Source organism: Melozone crissalis, unplaced genomic scaffold (genome assembly GCF_028551555.1).
Source record: "Melozone crissalis strain CALT ecotype California unplaced genomic scaffold, PUWL_Pcris_2 ptg000029l_1, whole genome shotgun sequence".
Taxonomy (NCBI): domain Eukaryota; kingdom Metazoa; phylum Chordata; class Aves; order Passeriformes; family Passerellidae; genus Melozone; species Melozone crissalis.
In genome coordinates, this window is record NW_026535807.1 from 2,614,831 (window position 1) to 2,639,879 (window position 25,049).

General features: G+C 42.1%; 1 protein-coding gene across 6 annotated transcripts in view; it reads right to left on the reverse strand.

Annotated features, from left to right (window-relative positions):
• Nucleotides 1-18,921: 18,921 nt before the first annotated feature.
• CHL1 (cell adhesion molecule L1 like) overlaps nt 18,922-25,049 on the reverse strand; it is a 125,691-nt gene continuing 119,563 nt past the window's right edge. For 4 of the 6 annotated variants that reach the window (XM_054281272.1, XM_054281274.1, XM_054281271.1 and 1 more), the window contains 4 exons: nt 23,777-23,938; nt 23,027-23,158; nt 22,209-22,281; nt 18,922-20,243 (listed from right to left, as the gene is read on the reverse strand). In XM_054281272.1, the coding sequence (XP_054137247.1) occupies nt 20,027-20,243; nt 22,209-22,281; nt 23,027-23,158; nt 23,777-23,938 (584 nt within the window). In that variant the 3' untranslated portion in view covers nt 18,922-20,026. Of the gene's footprint in view, nt 20,244-21,486; nt 22,094-22,208; nt 22,282-23,026; nt 23,159-23,776; nt 23,939-25,049 lie in introns of all 6 variants that reach the window. The other 2 variants (XR_008483272.1, XM_054281275.1) reach the window with 2 other exon arrangements.

The following is a 25,049-nucleotide window of genomic DNA, read 5'->3' on the forward strand; positions in this document are numbered from 1 at the left end:
AAAATTCATACAAAGCTATAGTTTTTGTTGTTTGGGAGAATCTTATTAAACATTTTCTCCAAAGAAATATTCCAGCCCTTTGAGAATCAGCATGACACTGCCATGAATTATTCACGCAAGGCTCTGCAAGATGGGCAAGTTCCCTGCCAAGACGTGCACAGTGAGGGGTGGTATAAAACTGAAATTGGAATGTGGAGAGAACTGATGGGGAAGATTTCAAAGATCATCTCTTTTGAAACAGAAAAAAAAAAAATAAAAAACAAAACAACTTCAGACCTTTAACCTTGTTCCTTCACAGAGCCTCCTAAATGTCCTGCTTCACATCCACTCCCAAATTCCTCAGTTTTGGGCTGTGCTCACACACAGATGCTGTTAAATGAAGCCACAGAGCGATGGAGATGGGAATGCTGAGAGGCACTGGCAAAATTAATTCCAGGGATTCTTAACCAGGCTGAATCCCAGGAAACTCTGGTGAGGTTTCTTCTGTCAGCTTCATGTCCCAGCTGTGGGTGCTGACCCCGGCAGGAAAGGGGGCATCCTGCCCCTGTCCCCACAGGTGATTTCCCACCTGCAGAGCTGCCCCAGCCCTGGAGCTGCTCAGAGAGCCCAGAGGAGGCTCCAGGATGAGCCCAGGGATGGAGCAGCTCTGCTGGGAGGAAAGGCTGGCACAGCTGGCATTGCTCACCTGCACAGGAGAAGCTTTGGGCTGAGCTCAGGGTGGCCCTGCAGGAAACCTGGAGAGAGACAATTGACAGGGGAGGGAGGGACAGGACACAGAGGATGGCTCCCAGTGCCAGAGGGCAGGGATGGATGGGATATTGAGAATTAGGAATTGTTCCCTTTGAGGGCAGTGAGGTCCTGGCACAGGTGCCCAGAGCAGCTGTGGCTGCCCCTGGATCCCAAGGCCAGGTTGGACATTAGGGCTGAAGCACCTGGGACAGTGGGAGCTGTTCCTGCCATAGCTCTGGGTGATCTTTAAGGTCCCTTCCACCCCAAACCATTCCATGGCCCATGGAGGCACTCCCTGATGGCTCCACAGGGCTCTAAATCACCCCAGCCACACAGATGGAGAACCAGAAACCCAATCAGGCCTAAATCCAAAATCCAACCACATTAATTGAGCCTAACACAAAAACTGACAGCTAGAAAGAACCAAATGAAAACTATAGTCCCAAACTATTATTTTTAGACTGATATGTCCAGGTTTAGATGCTGATGCATACAAATCAGGGTTTACTCTGTCCCCCCAAATGCACTGCACTGAATAACTGATGAAAGGCACGTCTTAAATAATACAGGAGGCAGGAGGAGGTTTGGCCATCACTGATGCAGAGCAAGCCAGCACCACCTCTCTTTGTTCTGGTGGTATTTGCACGAGGGGAGAAACAGCCCTGCAAGCACTGAGAGTTGATGTGAGTGATTGCTGAGCACATTTTAATAATTAATTCCACAAATAAGTGAAGTCTATTTTAATTTCACCTTAGACAGCATTGCTGTCTCAGTGAAGGAAACTGCAAACTCTCCTGTTACTGTACCCAACACTGACACTTTGGAAACAGCAGGAAAGTAATGAAAAATATATATACAGTGCTGAAACTTCTGAGCTATCCAAAGTGCTCCTGAAGATCCCGCAGATAATCTTCAGGGAATAATCCAAACAGCTTTGTTGTATAAAGTTACATTAAATGACTGAGCATCATGCTGTGATTGAAAAGTCATGCCCAAAAATGCTGATCAGTTTGATTGGACATGGATTCTGTTCCAGTGCCTCAAAAGGCCTGTAAGGAACAGCTTAGTAAAGAAAAGCAGAATGACTAAAGCCACCAAAGTGATCATGCTTGCATGTTTCAAACAGCAATGTAATGGAATTGTTTATCTGTGAAGGAACTGCTAAGAGGATCAAGGGGAAAAAGAGTTTGGACAACTCTGTTTTCCTTCAACTCAGATAAAGCAGGTTCGTCCTGTGTTTTGACTTCTCAGAAGTTTCCATAAAGGCCTTTGGCATCATGGCTAAAGCCACAACTGTGCTTTGCAAAGCCCTGACGTGTCCACATTTTGGTCAAGAAGGATCTCATGCCCACAGAGCAGCTGAGGAGCATTTCTGAAAAATGAATGTTTCTACATTTTCCCAGCTTCTTGCCAAAAGAGAGGAGTTTGGAACTCACAATTTCCAAACATGGGCCCTTTTCTTATTTGGAGAGGAATGGGTTTTTTTCCCCTCTCCTTTCTCCCAAAGGAAGTGAAGTTCATGTTGGGAAATTGCAAATTTTTGGGGGAAAAGCTTCTTCCCCAGAGCATGTCCTGCTTCCAGAGGGAAGGGAATCCACTTTTGGAGAAAGTATTCAAGTATTTGATAAGTATTCAAGAAAATACTTGAAGAAATTAAAGTATTTTCACCAATTTCCCTTTTCAGTTAAAGTATTTAAAGTATGATTTCACTAATGTTGTTTCTCTGACACCTGAGAATTCCTGGCCCTATTCCAGCTTCAAAAGAAGAGTGTCTGTGTACTCACCACCCATGAGATTTTCTTATAGGAGAAAAGCTGCATTTTCTTACGAATTCTTTGCATTTTAAGCCAAAGGGATTTAGAAACTGATTCATTATTATTGTGTCAGGTAAAGATATTATGCCTGCCACTCTGAAATGTTGCACTTTAAATACTCAGATTGTACTGGGCACCCTTGTCCTTTTTCTGAGCTAAGACCTCTGGCATTTCTGAGATCAATCCACACAAGCCAAGGATGTTATAAAGGTGTTACTGAGCACTCCCAGCCCATAATATATTCTGCAAATACATCTCCTGGTTCTGTAAATAAGGTTACTACACATAATCCCACAGGTTCCAGCATTATATGTACATAATAAAGCTGCAGATCTTATTCAATTTCCAGGTATTTTGTGAGGAGAGCTACTGGCATATCCTCAAGGGCCAAATATTTCATTCAAAGGCAAGGAGATATTATCATACTCTGAATAGATATAGTAGTTCGTTTGTACAGCATCTCATAAAAGGGTAATTTGCAGAGTTGAAGAAAAAAAAAAGAGCTGCTTTAAGGAACACAGGGAATATTTATGTAGCTACACAAATTACTTGGTTGAGTATTATTCCAGAGACTTATTTTAGAAACTGAAATTACTCCTTACAATGTAACTTTCACCATTATTATTATCTCTTGCACTTAAAGATATTAAATCCTTGCCTTGAAGTTTGGCTCTTGAACAGGTAATTATGATTAAAGCACTTCATCTTCTTGGCCCCTTAATTCATCACAGCAACTAGCCAAATTCCTCACAAAATCTGGGATAAATGGAGCTGGCCCAGGCAACCTCAGTGCAGCACAGCAAACCCAACCACAAGGTGAGCACATCCTTGTTTTTCTTTCAGTGACAACATCCCTGCTGCTTAAATGTTCATTTTTGGATCTCAAGCACTACCTTGCAAATAGCTGATCAATCAGGTTACCTGGAAAATGAAGTCATTTTCCCATTTTTCAAACCAATGGTGAAAATAAACTTAATTATTCATGCAAAGGAAACAGGTTTTCCTGAAGCTTAGTCCAAATTTTCATTCCTTCTCTCTTTCCCTGTCTCTCAGAAGAGCATGGAAAATGTTATCCTGAAGGTTGTATCATTGAAAAAATGGAATTAGAGCTCAGTGGATACAAGATTGAAATGCTGCTGCTCACACAGGGAGGCAGAGGGGCTGCAGGACTCAGTCCTAATATGTTCACTTTAATAATCAAGTTAATGAAGGCCATTGCTTCAGACAAGATGTGCCTATCACGGTTGTATCTTATCTGTCTTTCATACATTTAGTCAATATACAATGATGCTGAACATATCTGGGCAAACATAGCTAATTTTTTACCCTGAAAGCTAATCAATAATATTTCCTTTAGCAGGTCTCAGTTAACTCTTGGAAACAAGGGGCTGGCAACACATAACTGCTCCCTCCTCCCTGTCTCGCATCTGGGGGTTCTAAATCCATATTAAGGTTGTTGCTGAGCCTCGTGGTGACACATCTGCATCGTGCAAAAAACCCTAGAGCTGTTCTGAAGATATTATTGGGGAGATATTTTCTCTTCATGAGGCATTTTAGAAGATTGGGATGACCCAAAATGGTTTTTGATCAGCTTCCAGTGACTCACCACCCAGGAGACAGCAGGATCAGTCCACAGGCAGCAAATAAAACCCCAAAACCTTCAGCCTAGAGAGTAAGGAGGAAAAGGCTCTCCAAAAATACCTCTAATTTGCAGGGGAGCATGGATTGGGACTCTGCATCCTGGGCTGGAAATCCTCTCAGACCATAGAGGTGAAACACCCCAAAATCCAGGTGGTGCCATTATTTCATCTGTGCCACAGCATCCATGGGATGCTGGAGAACACAACCTGGGGAAGTGACTGGACTGAAACCCAACAAAAATCCTAAAAATGCCTTCACGCCTTCCCCCTCACTGCTGTTGTGCTGGCCACAAGCTGGAACCGCAGGACAGAGACCCTGCAGGAATTCTTGTGTGAAGAACATGAAACGATGCCATCAACTGATAATGACTGGAGCAGGACCATGGAATAATGACCCCCATGGAATAATGACCCCCTCCTAGGCAAAACAGACAACAGAAATAGTAACTGATAGAGCAGGAAACAGAAGGAATATATCCCTGGGTAAATGAGAGCTGTGGCTGGAGCCTTTGAGCCGAGCTCACGGCCCTGGGTGTGCTTTGATCAGCAGCATCCCAGCCCTGGGAGGCTTTTCTCTGCCTCTTTTTCATGCCACATTTCCTGCTCAGCTCTTTCCTGGCTGAAGCAGATGATGAGTTTGATCATCCCAGCCCAGCAGAGACCCCCAGCCCATCCCAGCAAGCAGCAGAGGAGCCGTGGTGGGACGTGCTGCAGGTGGCCAGGACACAGACAATGCTCCACTCCTGTTCTCCAGTTTATAGCTCTGAAATGTCACAGTTCCACAGGCAGCACCACAGAGATGCTGCAGGATTGATATTCCTTAGAAATCCCTTCCTGATGATCAGTGCACCCTGGGAAATAATTGTATTTTATTCATTTCTCTGGGTTGTAATTCTCCATGAGGATAAATAGAACCCCAAACAAACAAATAAACAAAACTAAACCAGGTTGCATGATCAAAGCTCCATATTAAGTTGCTGGTAATTTCCTCCCAAGTCACTCAAGTGGAAACTAGAATTCTTAAATAAAATTACAGCTCCTTGGAATTAACAGCCATTTACCAGCTAACGTGTTATTGCACAAACACCAACAAAAAACTACCAGACAACACTCAAAAATATGGACATATTACAATAACAAAGACTTTGTTAGAAACCCTATGAAAAGAGCTCTCTTTATATTTCACAAGAAGCGGGAAGTGTGCTCACTGATCCTGTGTTTGCCCACTTGTGGACATCACATTTGGAAATATTAAGTTAAAGAGGACATTTTCTCTTTTTTAGGACTTGGAAACTGAGGACAATCTGTCAGCTGGTCAATTACTAATTTTTTGTCCACAGTAATCCAAAGTGGCCATGATTTGACAAAATTCTCTCCAAAAATAACCTTGAAGGTTGCTGCTCTCATTGGGAAATGCTGCAGTTGCAAAGGCACTGACTTTTGGCAGAGCTTTCTTTAGTGATATGAACAAAGAAACACTCATTAAAAACCTAAGCCAACAAACCAACCACTGTTAGATAATTAAAAGAATGCTTGTTTTCTTAATTTTAACACTAAAGAGCTACAGAGCACACTAAGAAAAACATTGAAATAAGTTTTGTAGGGTGGTGAGCACTCAGAAAAAGAACAAAGGTGTTTGATAATGGCTTTGGATTAAAAAGTGATGTTATCCTGCCAGTTGTACCCCATTGAGCTGGATCCTGTGGATTAAAAGTTAACTTAGAAATCTGACTTGGCTCCACCCAAATCAATAGAATTCCATTTACTTGCTGGTGAAATATTGATAATCAGGCTCATTAACTTGAAATGAGCAGAAATTGATTAACCAGGCAGGAGGAGGAGCCAAACCAGACTCCCAATCCTTGGAACACTCCTCAGAGAATTAAAATATTTGTTGTGTTCCTCCTCCATATGGATAGTAAAGTATTTTAATAACCTGACTATGATTTAAAATATTAAAATAATCTGACTATGAATAAAGTGGGGAAGCTTCAAATTATTATTTCCCTGGAGAGGGGGAAAACTGGAATTTGGAAGAGAGGCAAAGAAAGAGTCAAAGGAGAGTCTGACAAAGTGAATTTTTGGAAGCCAATATATCCCAGAGGCTGCAGCAGATGCCAGCCCAGCACAGCAGAGAAAGGAAAGGGTTTGGCAAAGCCTGCAGGAGCTGTTCCCTCATCCAGAGATCCACATTCCAACCTGACTGTCTGCTGCTCCCAGGGAATTCCACCTCACAAAGTGGTTTTTACTCCTAGCTAGGTCTAGGAAATAAATACTGGCCTAGTTTGTGGGAAATATCAATATCAAATTTCAGCTGCCGAGGAATGAAATGAAAGGTTAAAATCTTAACCTGGGAGAAAACGGGAAAATGGAGTGGGAAAGTTCTACTGCAAACACTGCAGCCTGGAATTTTCCCCAGCGAATGATGTGATGGACTTAATTTAGGCTTCACCTTCCAAAACATGGATTTAAATTCCAAATAGAAGTTGCCATTTAAACCCTGAAAAGCAGATCTTAAATAGAAAGTCAAACAATAATTTAAAAATATGGGGTTTTAACAGGGAAATTTGTCAAGAGCAGCTTTATTCCCACAACACCATTTCCACATCTCCTTAACTCCTGGTGGGAAGTCAGGGTGACAGTACCCAGGAAGATCCAGCTGCTCTGCAGTCTGCAGAAGCCCTTCCACACTCGATTCCTACTGGGTTATAGGATTTTAATGTCTTTTTTTCCACAAAGTCATTGGCAGTTTCTTTGAAACACAATTCATTTACAAACCCAACATTAAGGTGTGAAATGTATGGGTAATGCACAGTCCAAGTCCCCAAAATCCAACAGCAATTTCATTTCAGAAGATCTAGCAGCCAATTAAAGGGGAAAACCAGGGCAGATATTGTTGTCACCAATGTGGCACTGGGTGCAAAGTGTTTAGTTGAGGTGTTGGGGCTGGGTTGGACTCGATGATATTTAAGATCTCTTCCAACCTGGTCATTCTGTGAATTCTGTAATTTTGTCAATTAAATAAGAAGTTAATCTGGAAAAATATAGAGACAGCACAAGGTTTTGATGGTTGCATTAAAACCATGAAGCTCACGAGTTTTTGAAGTGAAAATAAAATTAATAAAACCTTTCCTCTGTGGCTTAAGCAGACTCCAGTTTTCTATGGTGGACTACAAAATCTTTCATCATTCTGGTGAATTTTCCCTGAGTTCCCAAGTGTTTTTGTGACCTGCAGACACAAAACCAGGCCAGCAGCATCCTCTCATGGAGTTTCCCATCCCAGAGGGAGGGATTCTCCCCAGCCCTGCTCAGCATTCTCCTGTTGCTCCGTGCTGCTCCTCAGGATAAGATCTCCCCTCCTGCCTGCACCAGCTCCATTCATTATTGCTGGATAGATGACCTTACATTTGGTGCTATCAAACACATATTGATTGCACGCTCATCTGACAGCCTTGTAATTACTCAGGTCAGCCCATTTACCCTCTTTAAATAATGGCAGAGCACCAGCTTTCCCCCAGCCTATGGAACTTCCCCTGCGAGCCAGGACTTATTAAAAATAAACATTAACGATCCAAAGAGCAGCTCAGATGGCTCTTAAAAATTTTAGGTGCCAGTTAGGCAGACTTACTGATTTAACAGAGTCTGATGAGAGGAGCTGCTGTTTAACTGCCTCTTAATCACTGCTGGGAGATCAATTATTGCCTCCTGTGAGGCTGCAGCATCACCCTCCTCCCTCCAGGGACACCAGCAGCCCTGGGTCTGCCTAAAAATGGGCTGGTGCATTTCTGCTCTCTCCTATCACACTTTAAGAGCATTATTTTATAAGTTTAAACTTGCTAATCATACATTTTTTTCATGCTCTGTATTCTCAGGCTTACCCAACTTCTCACTTCCATTCCCCACCATGGGCTCCTGATCACCCCACTTGCCATTTACAGAGTGTTTTTCCAGGGACAGGAGAAGAGTGGAGGAATTAGGAGAGTTGGATTGTTTTCCTCAATGTGAAATTGGATCTTTGGGAGAACAGTAAATAGAGATTTTTTTCCCTGTTAGCATGAACCAGACACAATCAAAGCGAGCAGCCACTAATTTTCCATGCATTGATCAATTACTCTCTTGCTGTGGAGATGGAATCTAATCTAGGGCTCCATCCTGCTGGATGGGATGCACCTTGAATTAGGGGAATATTTTTGGAATATTTTTGGAATATTTTTGGCAGCACTCAGAGCAATCTCCCACCAGCTGCTCCAGACCTTCTCTCTTGGCTTCCCAAAAATTCCATGGTCCTTCCCTAGGCACCAGCTCCTTCCACTCTGCAAAACCAAAAAGAGAAAAGCTCCTGTGGGGGTTATTTCCCAGCAGCCATGGCCCAGTGCCCCATCCTGTGTTCCAGCTAGCAGAAAGCTGCCCTGGGATGCTGATGGCAATTTGTATTAATTGCCTGGGACTGACAGGGGCACTGCAGCCTGCTCCAAGTGCCATTTCCCTGGGCCTGCTTCCTACTTGCTGCTCCCAAAAGGGCACAGAGAGACACTAATTGTGATATTCAATACTCTCTCTTTCCTGCAAGCAATAGCAATTTAATTAAATTTACATGGTTTTAAGTGACCAGCTACGACTCCTCTCATCTGTTTATGCAGGTCACTAGAATTGATAAATCTCCATTTCATTGCTGACATCTTCTTTTAAGTGCTCCCTTATTTCCCTCCTGACCTTTTAAGGCTGTTTTCTACCCTTCCTGCCCGGTTGAAATAGAGGTTCTCTGTTTCCCTAGGAGGCAGGACAGCAATCCATAAACCCCCAATCCCATTGTATGCCAGGGGATTTTCCTTAACACTTAGAGTGTGAAGTGTCTTTGAAGAGAAAATTTGAATATTTCCCTTTTTTTATCCATTTTAATTCCTTAGAGCCATTCACAGCTGAAACCAAAACCCACATTGCCATTACCCTCTACAGAACCCATCATCATCACTGGCACTGCTGGTGATGCCCAGCACGGCAAAAGCTGAAATAACAGCACAGAATTCTGCTAATTTGAGCCCCAAACCAGACAGGATGGAGCTTTCCAACCCAAACCATTCTGGGATCACACTGCCACCACCTGAGACCTCCATGACTCCTGCAATTAACAGGAACAACATTTTCTTGGGCTGCTTTGACATATTTTTCATAAGATTATATGTTTGGGTTTTGGTTATTTTGGGGCATAAGGGAGAAAACATCAGCAACACCTATAAATCACCTTTATCTTAAGGTTTTAAAGCATTTTTGCAAATCTCTGACCCCTTTTCCTCACCTGTACAGGGAGATTGAATTCAGAGTTCTCCACCAGCCTGGAGATGTGTTTGATATGGAGCAGACTGATCATCCCAGTGCTTCATATGTGCTCAGGCAGAGACAGAGCTCAAAGCAGCCAAAAGGCAAACCTGGCCCAGTTTCTCCTCTTTCCCTCTGGGGAGAATTCAATCAAGAATTGATTAATGCTTGAATTCTCATCAAGAATTAATAAGTTCCTGATGTGGTGAAAATGAATAGTCTCAGGGAAGCAGCTAAGCTTGTTGTTTTGTACGGGGGAGAAGAAAAAAAATTCCATTTATTTGGTAACTGATGCAGTGGGGAAGTTAGAGAGGGGGAACTCTGAATTCCCTGGCTCCTGATGACATTTTAATAATCTGATGAATGGATTGACTGAATGCCAGCTCTCAGAGATGGCTTGGGCTGCTCCCACCACTTCCCCCAAGCTTAGGTGCAATTCTCAAGCTCCACACCAACACATCAGGTGGGGAGCACTGGGGGTGCAGCATCTCAACACCACCACCACAGAAAATCCATTTCCTTGTCCCCAAAAAGATGTCCCTAAAGGCTAAAAGTAAGAAAAAATCACAAAGTCAATCCTTTCTCATCAAACCCCTCCTCAATCTATCTGTACAGATTGATAAAATGAGACTCAGCAGGTACTTATAGTGATAAAGGTAAGAAATATTTTGTGACATTTTTATAGTTCCTTTGATGGGCTGGAGAGCTGAAATACCTTAAAAAAAAAAAAAAGAAAGAAAAACCATGATGCTCTAAGACTAATTGAACCAATAATCAAAGGCTGTCTCTAATTCCTGGACCAGGAGGTCAATTACAGAAATAAATCTGACAGCAGAAAGATGGGAACAGTGTGCAATTACCAGTTAAAGACTTGATAATTATGGCAAGAATTAGTCTGCATTTCCAATGGCAGCAAAACCCATCAGTTCTTTGCAGTTATTATCTTGATTGGAAGGAGAAATGGGCTCAGCTGTGTCTCAGGCTGACACAAAGCTCCAGGTACTGTGGGAGCTGAGAAGGGGCTGATGAGCCCATGGAGCTGGAATTTTCCTTAACTGCAAACTTCAGTGGCAGAGGTGAGAAAAAAATAATATTCAGCAAGGAAATATGTGGAGAAATTTAAACTCAGATAAAATAGGGCTGAGAAATGTGTATTTTTATGAGGTTTGCCAAAATGAGCCCAAATATGGGCTTGTCAAATACTCAATCTTGAAAGGCAGAGTCAATGGGAGAGTAACAATCCTGAATATTTAAACAATTGGAAAATTCTCCTTCCATTTCCCCATGGCATTATGTAGCCAAAAGAAAGAAGTTTTTCAACTATTTCTTTTTTAAAAGTGATCTGCAATGTAAAACTCTCAATAAATCAGACTAAACTTGATGACCTTTACTCTTGAGGTAGGCTGTACTTATATTTTCACCTTATTGCAATAATCTGAAAGAACAACACTTGAATTCTTCCTCTCATTGTTAATTCTGTCATTCTGGGGCTCCAGGAGCTGGGAAGTTCAGAAAAGTTGGATCCAGGTAAAGCCAAGGAGATGCTGCTGCATTGGGAGAGTGAAAACCTTGGCAGGAGAGTGACTGAGCCCAGCAGAGGAGAACAACAACCAGAAAAAACCCTCAGGAAAATGAATAAAACCTGGCAGCCAAGAGGCCTCAGGACAGGAAATAATCTGCGGCCTTGGAGTCATAAAAAATGCACTAAAAAAGTGAAGAGTTTCTGGGCTTTCAATAAATATTTTCCAAGAAACCAATCAGTACATTTTAAGTTCTCAACAACTGATGCTTGTGGGAAATGAAACAAAGGAAATATTTCCAGGAGACAGTTTCCTCCTCAACTCATCCTGATGAGGAAACAATGGAAATGAGTGGCTTTAGCAGCTTCCAAGGTGCTCTCCCACCCATCTGTATTCTAGAGCTATTCCCATTCCATTTGTCACTGCCACATCCCTCTGCTGACACCTCTCTGCAGCAACTCTTTTTCCTCAAGATTTTTTTTTTTAAATTAGGTGAATTACTATGTCAAATTATCTGATTTCACTGCATTTTATGTAAATTTATTTACTTAGTGGCCTCTGGGCTCCATGCTGAGCTTGGAAAATGTACATTTCAAAATGATAAATAATTAACCAGAACTCCGGCACCACTGGAAGTTGCTACTCCACTCTCATTTTAAATAGTCCAGGAATATTTTTTTAATGCATGTTTCACATAAATTGCCACTTAGAGGAAAATAAATGCTCAGAACGTTGGCTGCCTGAAGTCATAAAGGCTTACACATAGCAAGGTGATTTTTATTAGAGAGTGCATTTATGCTTTTCATTATTTAATAAATAATCATAAAAGGAACCCATTTGAAAGCAGCAGCAGCCCCATGTGCCCAGCCCTCTGCAGGGATGCACAGGAGGGAGCAGCAGCAGCAATTCCCAGCTTAAATCCCAGCCCAGGACCAGGCTCAGGCAGGTCCCACACCAGCGACACACTGAGGAGGGCTGAACTCCTGCCCACATCTTCTCTTCACCACCCAGAGGAGCAAATGGGAATTTCTTTGGGCAAATTGTTGTGTTCTTAAAAAAAAAAAAAAAAAAAAATTGAATTTTTTGGTTTTGTTTTTAAAGGCTGGAAGCTTGGTTTTCTCCATCCATGCTAAATTCCAACTCCCAGGTGCGGCTGCCAATGAAATACAACTTCCCCAAAGAGATGAGGGAGTTTCAAGTGATGAGAAATATTCACAGGGAAGAAGAATCCCGAATACAGCTCAGACACAAAACAAGCTGGAACTTCTCCAAGGCCAGTAATGGAGGAGTTGAGGGACCAACCAACACAGATAAATCCTGATAGTCAGGAGGGGGAAGAAAACAACCAAGCTTGTGCAGGAGAGGCAGCCTGGCTGCCTTAGGGACAAAAAAAACCCTTAAACATTCCAGGAAAAAGACAGTAGAGCAGCCATGGGAAAAATACGGAAAACCAGCCCTGGCACAGCAAAAACCACTGGGAGGGACCACAGCCACCCAGCTCTGTTCAGCAGGGTCTTCTGACATCCTCTTCCAGGTAGAGCAGCACCAAACCCCTGTTCCCACTGCTGGTTGTTCTCACCTGGTCCATCTTCTCATGGGGTTCCAGCAGCTCCAGGTCCATCCCAGCTCAGGAAAGGTGCGGGAGCCACAGCCCCTGCTCCTGCTGCCACATCAGGAGCTGTAACACCAGAGCTGCCCCATCCCTTGTCACCAGGAAGGTAATTCCATCCCAAAGTGGAAGGAAAAGCTGATTTGCCCCCAGGATAATTAACAAAGAGGTTCCTCCTGTAGCTCATTTCCTGCAGGAGGAGGGATTGGGAATGACCCAGCTCTGGTCCTGTTCCACAGCTGCCCCTTGTTCCCACTCCTCACATCCCTGCTTCCCACACCCATCCCAGGTGAAGCACAGCCACCAAAAGCATCCATTTTTAGAGTTTTAAGTCAATAAAACTACTGCCAACAAGTTTTGGGACTCCCAAACAAAACTGGGTGGTAAAAGCCAAAAAAACCCCACCAAAACTCAGGGTACTGCTGCATGTTTTCTGGTTTGAGATATTCCTGCCCCAATGCTCCAAACAAAGGGTGAAGAACATGCTGTAACCCCAGGCTGGGAGGGATACGAAGCATAGAAGTACAAATTCTACCGAAAAAATAAAACCTGAAATGCAGAGAATGGTGTTTTTGTACAGAAATGCCTATTTCTACATCCAGGGCATGGGTGGGGCTCCAGCTCTCCTGGGTGGGTTCAGCCACATCATGAGGGCTTCAAGCACAGTGAAAACACCTCCCAAGCCTTGTTAAATGAGGTTGGAAATGTGCAGAGCTCAGACATTCAGCAGAGTGAAATGCTGGTGTTTCCCTGAGGGGCTCCTCTGCGTTCCCAGCTGATGAACAGATGCTGAAGTGGAGAAGTGATGACATTTCCGTGTGAACAGAGTGAAATGTTTGAGCATTAGAAGGAATGTCTCTGCCCTCAAACCAGGTCTAATAATGACAACTTTGTCCCAAAAGCAAAACATCAAATATTTAATAACATTAAATCATAATTAACCAGAGCTCCTGCACCCGTGGAAGTTACTTCACTCTCATTTTAAATAGTCCAGGAATATTTTTAATGCATGTTTCATATAAATTGAATTTTTTCCCATATTTTATTCTTAAACTTCTGTGCCATCTGCTCCCACACACCTGCTGGTGGCAGCAGCACCTTTATTCTCACTCCAGTGAAGCACATGATTGTGGGACTTTCTCCTCCCCATTATGCTATTGAGAAATGTGTAAATCTCATTATTCCAGGATATGAATTGTAATAAAACCTTCTTGGGATGCCCTTGATGCCTCCCTGAAAGGTGAATGCCTGTTAGCACAGGCCTGCATTCCCACTGAGGGTATTCAGTTCCTGCAGGTGAAGAATGCATGAAAAACGTCCTGAAGTGAAGCAGCTAAAAACATGTGGCAAAAAAAAAAGAAAAAAAGGAGAATTTATTTCACTGAAATACAGTGAAATACACTCAGAATAGCACAGAATTAAATGGGGCTCCAGCTCTCCTGGGTGGGTTTAGCCACATCATGTGGGCTTCAAAAACAACACCCAAGTCTTGTTAAATGAGGCTTAGAAATGTGCAGAGCTCAGACATGAGTGAATTATAAATTATAAATTAAATTATATTAATATATAATAAATAATCATAATTTATATCAGATATATTATATATTATAACCTATATCAAATATCATAATTATCAAAATTATATATTATTATATAATTAAATTATATAATTTATAAATACAGTGAGATACACTCAGAGCAGCACAGTAGCCACACCAGCATCAAGGGTGATGCTAGTGAGCATCAACCAGATCTTTCAGATTCCTGTTAAATACATTAAAAAATGGATTTTCCAGCAATATCAGCTGCCATGGATTTGTCTGCTGCCTTTTATTGAGTCCTCACTTTGGCTGTTCCACGTATCAGGAGAGGGAATTTGTGTTCACCTGCAGAACCTTCCCATGGGCAGACAGAGTAGAATTAATCCTAGAATAGAGTATTGCTGATGGGCAAAGGGGAGGGAGTAACAAAAAACCAAGGTATTTTCCTCGGCAAAAAAAGCCCATTTGCTAAATTCCTGTAAAATTAATACATACAGATTCCAGACTTTAGGCACAAGTGTAGTTTTCCCTAAAAAAACAACAAAACGAGGTATTATTTGGTTGTGTGAGCCTGGATATTGATAAAATTACCAGTATTCTGGTGATCTTTAATGAAGAGGAGTAGAAACTCTGTGTGCTGATTAAAGGGCGAGTAAAGCCTGTGAGAGATACTAACAGTATACAGGGTGAGTAAAGCCTGTGAGAGATGGTAACAATGTACAGGGTGAGTAAAGCCTGTGAGAGATACTAACAGTATACAGGGTGAGTAAAGCCTGTGAGAGATGCTAACAATGTACAGGGTGATAGTTTGGTCCAGGAGAGGATCTCATGGAATCAATGAGGATTTAAATTCAGGCTGTTTACAGATCAGCTTCATCCTGCTTTGGTGTCATATCTACAGGGCTGATGATCCATGGTGTCCAAAAATCCCAGTGAAAGCCAAGGGCAGCTCAACCTTGGTGTGAAACCAAAAAAAACCCAAAACCCCCACATGTCACAGCCCAGAGAGGGCTGTGAGTCCCAGTTCAATCAGATTCCCAGCAAATAAACAGAGTCAAGTGAAAAAAGAATCCAACAAAACCCCCAAATCAAACAAAAGAAATTTGCTGATTGCAGCCAAGGCTTTTGAAGATTACATCAAGTCAAACTTTTATTAGCAAAGTTGTATTTCATGTAAAATGAAAATATCTTTTCAAACCGTACGTGCACATCTGCGTGGTACAAACAGCAACTACAGTACAACACGTTTCTCTAAACTTTAATCAATGCACACTAACATTTAGCTCCCAAAAAAGTAACATTGTGATGGTGACACCACATTTGCTTTGATCTTTTTCTCATGAAATTACAAAGTCTCTTGTTTAAAGTCAGAACCATAATAATAAAAAATGAACAGACAGAATGCTTTGGCTCAAAGCCCCCGAGGGGCTCCTGCCTGAAAACAGAACAAATCAGTGCAGATCACTTGAGATTTGACATGAGAGATCCAGAGCTGCAATGTAAACATGTCCTGCTACTCCAGAGTGGTTTGTACCTTGATTTTTTGTCATAAACACTGACAGAGATGCAGCTGAGGGTGTGATCCATTGGCAAACAAAGGGAATTCTCCATGAAGAATTTCCTTTCTTTCTATCTGTTCTTACAGGTAAGCAAAATAACCTAAACACACTTCTCATCTGCAAAATAATGGCTGTGAAAATGATGCTGAGGTTTCCTCTCAAAAGCTCAAGGAGCAGTGAATGTTATTCTAACTTTTCTTTACAAAATGTGGAGTCACTGTTTAAAAACTCTACCTTTATTTTTATATATATAGAAAGATTGTGCTACTATTTGCTTTCATGTCAAAAATAATATTGGCCCGAAAACTTTGATGAAAACCTCTCATGGTCTGGATTGAAGCCATTCAGCCAATGGAAGCAGTTCCCAGGAAAAGAGCTACTCACTGGAATTTGTGCAACATCAACACAGCAGAACAAATATCAATCATTAAAAAAAAAATCATTAAATCATTTGCTAGTTGGATCCATTTACGATGTGAGTTACAACAAAGGTTTTAAATTTTTTTTTCTACATGAACACATGATTTTATCCAGAGGGGGAAAGTAATTTCCTGATTTGATTTCTAATTCTTTTCCTAAAGATTTGATTCCTAATGCTCTTCCTAAAGATCCAGCCCCAGCAGGGCTCTGATGCCCAGGGCTGTGCTTTTATCCTGCTGGAGTGCAGAGCCAGAGGGTTTCTGGAGGTTGGATCCCCTAATTTTGACAGAGAGGGAAGATGGGGCTGTTCCTGCAGGTTCTTGATAATGTCATTAAATTTTAAAATATATGTATGTGTATGTGTATATATATACATATATGTATGTCTGTCTCTGTGTGTGTATATGTGTATATATATATGAAATTACAGAAAAATTATCAATATTATGTTGCTCTGAGAATCCAAACAGTTCCTTAGGAGAAATGACAGAGGGTTTTTCCCCCATTATTTAGGAAGAGCTGATTTTATTCATTTAATCTTATGCACAGCCAAAACCTCACAACTTTTTCAGCAAGACCCATCCCTCTCTTCTTCCAGAGGTTTTTAAATCCCCAACCCTGGATGTGTGGAGCCAGGGAAATGCCTCCTCCCTGATGGGTGGAATTACATCCTGGCTTGATTTGGGTATCAAATCTGAAAGTGCCATTTCTCCTCTCATTTGTTCTGAGGCAAAATGTGCCAGAACCAATTGGCCCAACCTGGGATGGGATAATTAATAATTCCCTGCTCTGCTCCCATGGATGGACTCTCTCCTCTCAGCAGACAGGCTGGAATTCCCTGCTAGGTGTTAATTAATGAAATCCCCATGGATTTCCAGCAGGTAATTTTAATAAACACACCTGGCCAGAGTAAGAAAAAAACCACAAAAAAGTCCCAAACAAAGCAAGGAAAAGATTTAATGCTCAATGCACTATTTAAGAATGGGGTGTGATTTTTGGGGCTGTTCTGTGCAGGGAAAGAAGTTGGACTTTGATGAATTTGTGGATCCCTTCCAAGTGAGGAAGTTCCATGAACTGCAGAGCAGTTGGTGACACTTTTAATGAGCCACATGGTCACACTTCCTCTCAGCTTACACAAACCATGACAAAAACACAGCCCAGCTCTCTGCAATGACAAAAATCTCCTCAGGAAAACCTCAGCTTGCTCTGTTAATATACTTTTGGAAAAAAAAAAATCTCTAAAAAACCGTCACCAACTTGCACTTTCCAGGGTACATTTACAGCAGAAAAAATCCCAGTGCAGGGAAAAAAGGAAAATAAATGACTGGGGAAGAGAAAACAGCTCAGGTGAGTGAGATTTCCTGGGAGTTTGAGCCACTTGTTTAATATTCACTGGGCATATTCCTCAAAACTCATGTTCAAAAATCCAGGTTCCATTGCACATCTTTCCCTCCCTGTTTGATTTTTAGGTCCAGAGGCATTGTGGAACACCACCATCAAGATTTAAGGCTGTGAATTAAAATCTGAGTGGAAAAAGCAGGAGCACCAGCACATCACAAACACCTCTTAGCAAAAACAGAGCAGGAGCTGCATGGGGGATTTATATCCATTATTGGAGCATCTGACACTCACTAATATGGCCTGAAACAGAGAAATTTAACATTGTTTAAGCATTTTCTGGGATGAGAGGTCTGGTTTATCTGAAGTGATAATGTAGGAAAAGGTGATGGGTGTGTGCAGGAACAGCCCCTCAGCCCAAAGGGAGGATTTGGGGGAGCCCACCCCAATTTCATTCCTTAATTTTCAAAGATGTTTGATCACTGCAGATGATTCCCAAAGGAAAAACATGAAAACCAGCCCAAAGCAAGCAGCAGGATGTCACAAGCCTAATCAGTCCTTAGATTTTATCTGGTTTGGGCTGCAGCAGACACGAGTCAGCAGATAAAGATGCTGCTGGGAAATGTCTCTGTTGATGAGATGCCAATTTTCACATTTCTGTAATTGTGCAATCCCTTTTTTGGAAAATTACTTTTTCCCTCCAAAATTAAAAGGCTTTTGGACCTTTTTGGTGTTTGGATTCAGTGAAGGACAAAAAATAGAAATTTATAAGTAATAAAAGGTGAATAACGTGGATCACTGATATGGGATGGGATAATTTTTAATTGAGGGCAGATTTCCACTCACCATTTTATACTCATATCCTGAAAGGGGCTTTTGGGGTGGCTGTTTGGTGTTTGCTTTTCCCAAATAGAGGTTACACAAAAAGCTCCAATAAAACCCCAAAAAGAGGCACAGATAAGCAGAAGCTTCAGCACCAAAGGCTTCCAGAAACTGCCAAGCTCTGAGAGCAGCCCCAGCCTGGGGGGAGCTGTGTGGGATCCACTGGGAAAAATCTGCATTTCCCTGGGCTTAATTGTAGCCCTTGCTGGAAACTCAGAACCACGGGAGTAATTCTTGCTTCCTCTCTTTCTTCCACTGAAATCGTGGAGGAGCCATTTGGGGAAATTTGCCTAATTGCTATCAGGATGCCAAACAGCTTTTAGGGTCTATTCCTCCTGCAGGAACTACTGGGAAACTTTTATAATGGGCGTGACAGAAGAAATGAAGCCACGTTAATGGTCTACTCAAACAAGCAGATTGAAATATACAAATGCTGCTAAAAAGAGATTCAGGAGATTCCAATACAAAAAGACCAAAAAAATGTGCTGTACAGCTCGGCTGAGTTAGTGTTGGAGAGGCAAAGAACCAGATTCAAACCAGCATTCAGTAGGAATGCAAACTCTACCATAATATTTTCTCTTTGCTTTTGTTGTTTTTTGTTTATTTAACAGTGAATAGGCTGAAAAGAAATGAAGTCTTGAAATTCAGGTAGGTCTAGTTTAGGTGCTGCTTGGATGGTGAGAGGTTTGGATGATTCCTATACACACAACTCCTTCTGGAAACTAATTCTGCTGGTCCAAATCCATATTGAGAAGCAAATCTACTCATTCCTACACAGCTATACAGACCCATGCTAGCAACATGTCTCAGTTCAAAATAAAACCAGGCTGCTCTGGACTTGTGTCAATATTAATATCGTATGTACAACGTCTCCATGAAATGTTGGCTAGCTCACAAATATACAGATATGAGACAGACACCAAGGAGTTTGCTTAGAAATGCAGCTTGCAGCTGGGAAAAATTAAAAATATTTCGAGTGATGGTGGATGGGAACCCTGTTTTGCCTTGCCACAGGAAAGAGCTGCAGCTTAACTTATTTAAGGAAATAGTGCCAGCTACTGGGCAGCAGCTTCACCCACACTCTCCTGTGGGTAAAGCTGCATTTCTAAGTATTGGAATTGACGTCAGCTGTAACCACTAAAACATTTTTTTTTTTAATATCATACACGAAGGGGTTTAATTCTTTTGGAAAAAATTATACAATATATAGAATATATTTCTCTGGTATTTTAAATCCTAATTTTCCTTGTTGTGTCACTTTGCAGAGTAACCTGGTTTTGTTGGTGCCATAACCTCGAGGTTGTAACCAAGGCCATGAGGGAATTTTACACACACACCTGTGACAACAGCCATACAGGGCAAAAATACTTACAGAGAAACATATTCCAACCTGGAGCAGCAGGCAAGGACACAGATGTACCACCAGAGCAAACTCTGCTCAGACTAACACATCGTGTAGAAAAAAGAATCACTCTGTTTTATTCAGAAGAGAACACATAGAAATTAGGATGGAAAACTCATATTTTAGTGGCAGTGACTTGTTTTTGTATTACCTGGATGTCAGGGTTTTCCTGGCTGGCTCAACTGGCACCCAGCTCCCCAGCACACAGGTAACTGTGGGGAGCTAACCAGGACAACACCACAATTAAACACCAATTTTAGGCGTGGAGAGGAAAAGTCGCCGTAGAACTCCCAGTGCTTTCCACTGATCCTTTTTCCTTAGATCCAGAATAAGCTCCAATAAATGAACCATCTTCATTGAACATGCCATGCTCCCCTTCTCCATAATCTACCAGACTATCAGCACTTCCAGTGGCTTTAATGTCCCCGTTAAGTGACTGGAGGCTGCCTTTCAGCGGCTTTTCATCGCTGTCACTACAAAATAAAGAGACGCCTTTCCAAAAATCTGCCTTTCCAAGCACCTGCCTTTCCAAAAACCTGCCTTTCCAAAAATCTGATTTCCAAAAACCTGCCTTGCAGTGCTCGAGGGACACTCGAGGGACATGCTCCTGCCTTGGGAAGGGGAGAGAGAGGGACATGTGGGTGGAACAGTGAGGATGATCTGATCTCTGAGTCCTGCCCTGCTCCTCACACACCTGAGCTCACCCACATGGGGTTCTGTCATGATTCCAACAAATTAATTGGTTAATGGGAATTATCAGTATTCATCTATTTGGGTTTTTTTTTCCCTTTTTGCCTTGGGCAGAGAATGGACAGAGAGGGAGGGGGAAGGAAAAGGGAAAGCTGGAAAGGATTGGAGGGGTCTGTTCCAGCCACCAGGGCTGGTGTCAAACCTTTGGAACCTCACTTCTCATTTTACAAAACACTGGATAACATTCAGGGCCTATTTATTTAATTTTCCTTTTGAAGTGGGTGGGTTAAGTGATATCAGTGGGTCACATCTCATTACTTTGGGAACACCCCTTTGAGTTTAAATGGCCAATAAGGTGCTTTCCTCCTTTTTTTTCCCCTGCTGTTATTTTATTTTACCAGAGTTTATCTCACTGGAGTTTGCCTCCGCTAAGGGGGAGGAACTGGGAAAAAAACAAAGCAGAATGAATATCTGCATATGCAGTTTCTGTTCAGTGAAAATTCCAGGGAAAAGGGGAAGAACTGGGAAAAACCAAAGCAGAATGAATGTCTGCAGACTCTATTCAGTGAAAATTCCATGAAAAAGGACAGGCCCACCACAAAAATTCTGGGAAAAAACGTGGAATTTCAGTAGCCATTACTCCTAATGGCACCACAGAAGAGGAACAAGAACAGGACATTTGGGGGGATTGGGGAAATATTAAAAGATTATATAAAAAAAACTGAATTAGGCCTCTGGATTAGGGACATCATTACTCAAGTAGGGTCCTTGCTGCTAATGCCAACTCAGGGTCAAATCTTTGGCAATTTTATCTAAGGAGGGACAGAGAAATTAACCTGAGCTTCATTTCTTCAGGATGGACTCAATATAAGTAATAATATATAATAATATACTCTGTGCATAAACAACACAGAAAAAAAAAATCACTACTTTTCTGCACAGGGCATTTCTCCTCAGAAAAAAGACAAGTTTGGATTTCAGGGGGAAAGGAAGGGGTCAAAGTTGTTAACCTCAGGGCTTTCTTACCTTTCTAAATATTTGTCCCATTAGAAAGCATTAAAAATTAAATAAAGATGAAATTATGCAGAAAAAAAAAAGCCCTACTTCAGTACAAATAATGTAGTATATATAAGTGGGATTTCAACAGCAATTTTATGCCCTTAAGGGCAGCAACCCCAGTTTTCCAGCATGGTTCTTATAATTATGTATTTTCCTTCATATCACAATTACATATTGCTAGAAGTTTTAGCTATTTTAAAGCAGCCAAAGTGGTTATTTCAATTCTCCTACAGGGATTTCTGTAGAGACAAGTTTAGTTTTTTAATATTCTTTACCATATTCCAAAATTTTCTTTGTTTTCTTCCCCAAAATCCCCCATATTACATGATTTGGGTCTGAGTTTCAAAAACACACTGAAGACATAGAATTCAGTCCATTGACTTCAGTGGGCTTTTCAGCAGCACCCCAAATTATCATATATATTTACATTATTCATACAATGCTAATTAAAAAAACAAAAAAGTGAAAAATAACCACCAATACATCAGCATTTCCTTATATCCCAGCTTGGATGGATTGAAATATACTGGATATACCTTTATATTCCTACTCTTATCCACTCCTATGAGGTTTGCTTTGAAAATGAAAAACAGCATTAATTGCATGCCATAAAAATGTCCCGAATAATGATTTGGAAACAAACAAAACCCCAAGAAACACAAAGCCTTGTGAAAGCAGGTCCTATTTACCTATATTCCCCAAAGATTTCATCTTTTATTGATTGAGCTTCGGGATCTGGATGCAAATCTTCTTTTTCTTTCACTGTGCAAATAAAATAAAGGACAGATCTCTGTGTTGTGTTCTGCCATGGATTTTTCTTTTCCCAGGGGCAATGGGAAAACAATCTGCACTCACCTCCAGGCTGGGCTGGAGCTGGCTGGACACAACCTGGGAGCTTCCACGAGTTTGGGACCATTCCCTGATTTATTATGAGCAAGTATTTATAGAATCATGGAATGGTTTGGGTAGGAAGGGAACTTAAATTTCATCAGTGCCACCAGGGACACTTCCCACTGTCCCAGGGTGCTCCAAATCCCGTCCAGCCTGGCACTGAATGTTTTCAGAGATGGAGCAACCACCACCTCTTTGCGCAACCAGATTTTGACCTTAATACATTTACCTAAATCCTTACTCACTGCCTGGAAAGTGACAGAGGTAATTTTTAGCAAAATATTCCACTGTTAAACTGCCTGTGGAAGTTCTGTCCATGTGTCCAGCAGCACTTCCCAGGTGGAAAGTGGGCAGGGAGTCCTGCCAGCAAGGACCTTGCTGGATTAAGTGCTGGAATATTCCAGGAGTGCTGGGAAAGGCCTTTGCAGGCTCTGTGAGCAGCACACAGCACAGCTCCACTTACACTCATTACAACCCCTTCCGTGGATATTTATCAAAAGCTACAAATCCTAATTGGATGTTTGTGCTCGCGGCCCTGCGGCCCCCAGAGAGGAACCTCTGAAGGATGTTAGTTATTAACATGTGAGCAGAGGGAAAGGACAATAAATCCGTTTACCTGAATATTTGCCTCCTTTATTTCTTCTGACAAAGCAAATTGTCAGCAGCAGCAGGGTGAGCAAGGCAATGGCACACATCAGCCCGATGAACCAGCCCTGGGTGGAAATCCCCTCGTAAATGCCAGCGTAGGCTTGGGGAGATGGGAGAGGAGCAAAAAGGGAGAAAATTAATCAGAGGGAAAGGGCAGCACCCCACAATAACATGAACACATCATGGTCCTCTCTGGATTTTAATGGAATCAGCCTATGGCTGATGATGGTGCTCAGCTGCAACAGGAATGTCCAGAGTGAGACATTTGGGACTGGAGGGGAGCGTGTGGGGGACAAGGGACAACACAGACACTTGGCAAGGTGGCTCTGAGAGAGCAGTTGAGTCACAGGATTAGCACCACACAGGAAAGCTGAGCACAGAGCTGTTAAGCCTCTCATGCAAAAGCAGTTTTGTGAAAGAGAGAGAGGTAAAAGTGCCCCCAGTACATGCAGATCACCAAACTGGCCACTCATGGGTTTTATCCCACTGCCCTCTCACATTGCACAGGTCTGGGATTGTTCCAGGCTGTTGTAAAGCACAGGGCTCAGCCAAGAACCTGGGATGTGTTTGCGCTGCCATGGGATTCAACTGCAAAGGGCCAACCTCAACCCCACGGCACGGAAAGATGAGTTTGGGACACTCACAGTGCACAGGAACCTCAGCATGGATTCACACGGAAAAACAAACGTTCAGCGCCTCGAAGGGCTTCGTGTCTCACCTCTCCCCCTGGTCTCAATTACATCTTCAAAAATGCTATTGTTATCCACCCAGTTCTTAGTCACTAGGCGGATTGTGTACTCAGTGCCAGGCTCAAGGGCCTCGCTGGGCTGAAACTTTGGGGTGGGCTTTACCGCGTCTGAAATCCTGCCGCTGCCTTTACCTACGGAATGCACACAGCCAAGGCACAGGGTTAATGGCATTCATGGACAAGGAGCCTAGGAAATGCACAGTTACAAGTAACACACAAACACAACAAGGAATTTTAAACATTTGGCATCGGGCAATCTGATTTTCCAAACATTCCCCAAACATTCCCCACTGATTTTTAATGTTCCGTCAGATGAAATCAACGGCGGACCGGAGTAATCCTGATGTTCAGGAAGGGGTTTGCACATCTCCCAGGATGAAAGTTAATATTGATGGGGGATTATGGATCTGCTTCAACTAATGCCTGCTTAAAAAATTACAACTTGCAAATGGGCTTGCTTTGTATGGATAATCTGGGGTTTGATGCTTCTCCCATTGAACTGAACTCAGCAGGGAAGCACAGACAGCTTGTTAGCTGGATATGGATCCTTATATGTCTCCCAGAAAAAATTAACAGTGGGATTTGTGCTTGCTTCTCTCCTGACAGTGATTTTCTGTGTCCTTTTAAATTCCACAATGACTGCACAAAGCACTGGTTTAGAAACAACTCGACAATTTGCCTGTAAATGGACATTTAGGCATTTAAGTGTTGCTGAGGAGTTTAATATTTGATTAGGAAAAGGTAAATTCCACTAGTTCTGGTAATGGAACCTTGTTATTTGCAAAACACCTCCTGTAACCCCATCTGCATTCAGATTGTGGGCATTAAATGAGATTTTTCAGAACAGCTTTTGTGGAAAGCAGGAGAAAGGGCATTACAGGAGTCGAAAATCACTGCCAGGACATGAACAGCCCACTCAGCAAATTCAGAACTGTGTGTGACATGGAGAGATCTCTTACAACATGTAAGAGATGTCCTCAATAGCAGGAGAAAAATTTGAGGGGGGCTGCACTTAAAAATGATTCTTGAATTGTTCTCAGTCGCCTGATTTGCCTGTTTTGTCCAAAGCCATGTAAACTAAGGCTTGAGCACAAAGTATAATCTGAAAACTGCTCGGCCAATTAGCACTGACAGGGGAACAATGCTCATTAATACTTCAACTAGTAAATAAGCAAAGCAAGAAGCTGCTGGAGATTAAGGCTAAGTTGACAGCTGAAGGGAAAAAAAGAAAAAAAAGATTAAG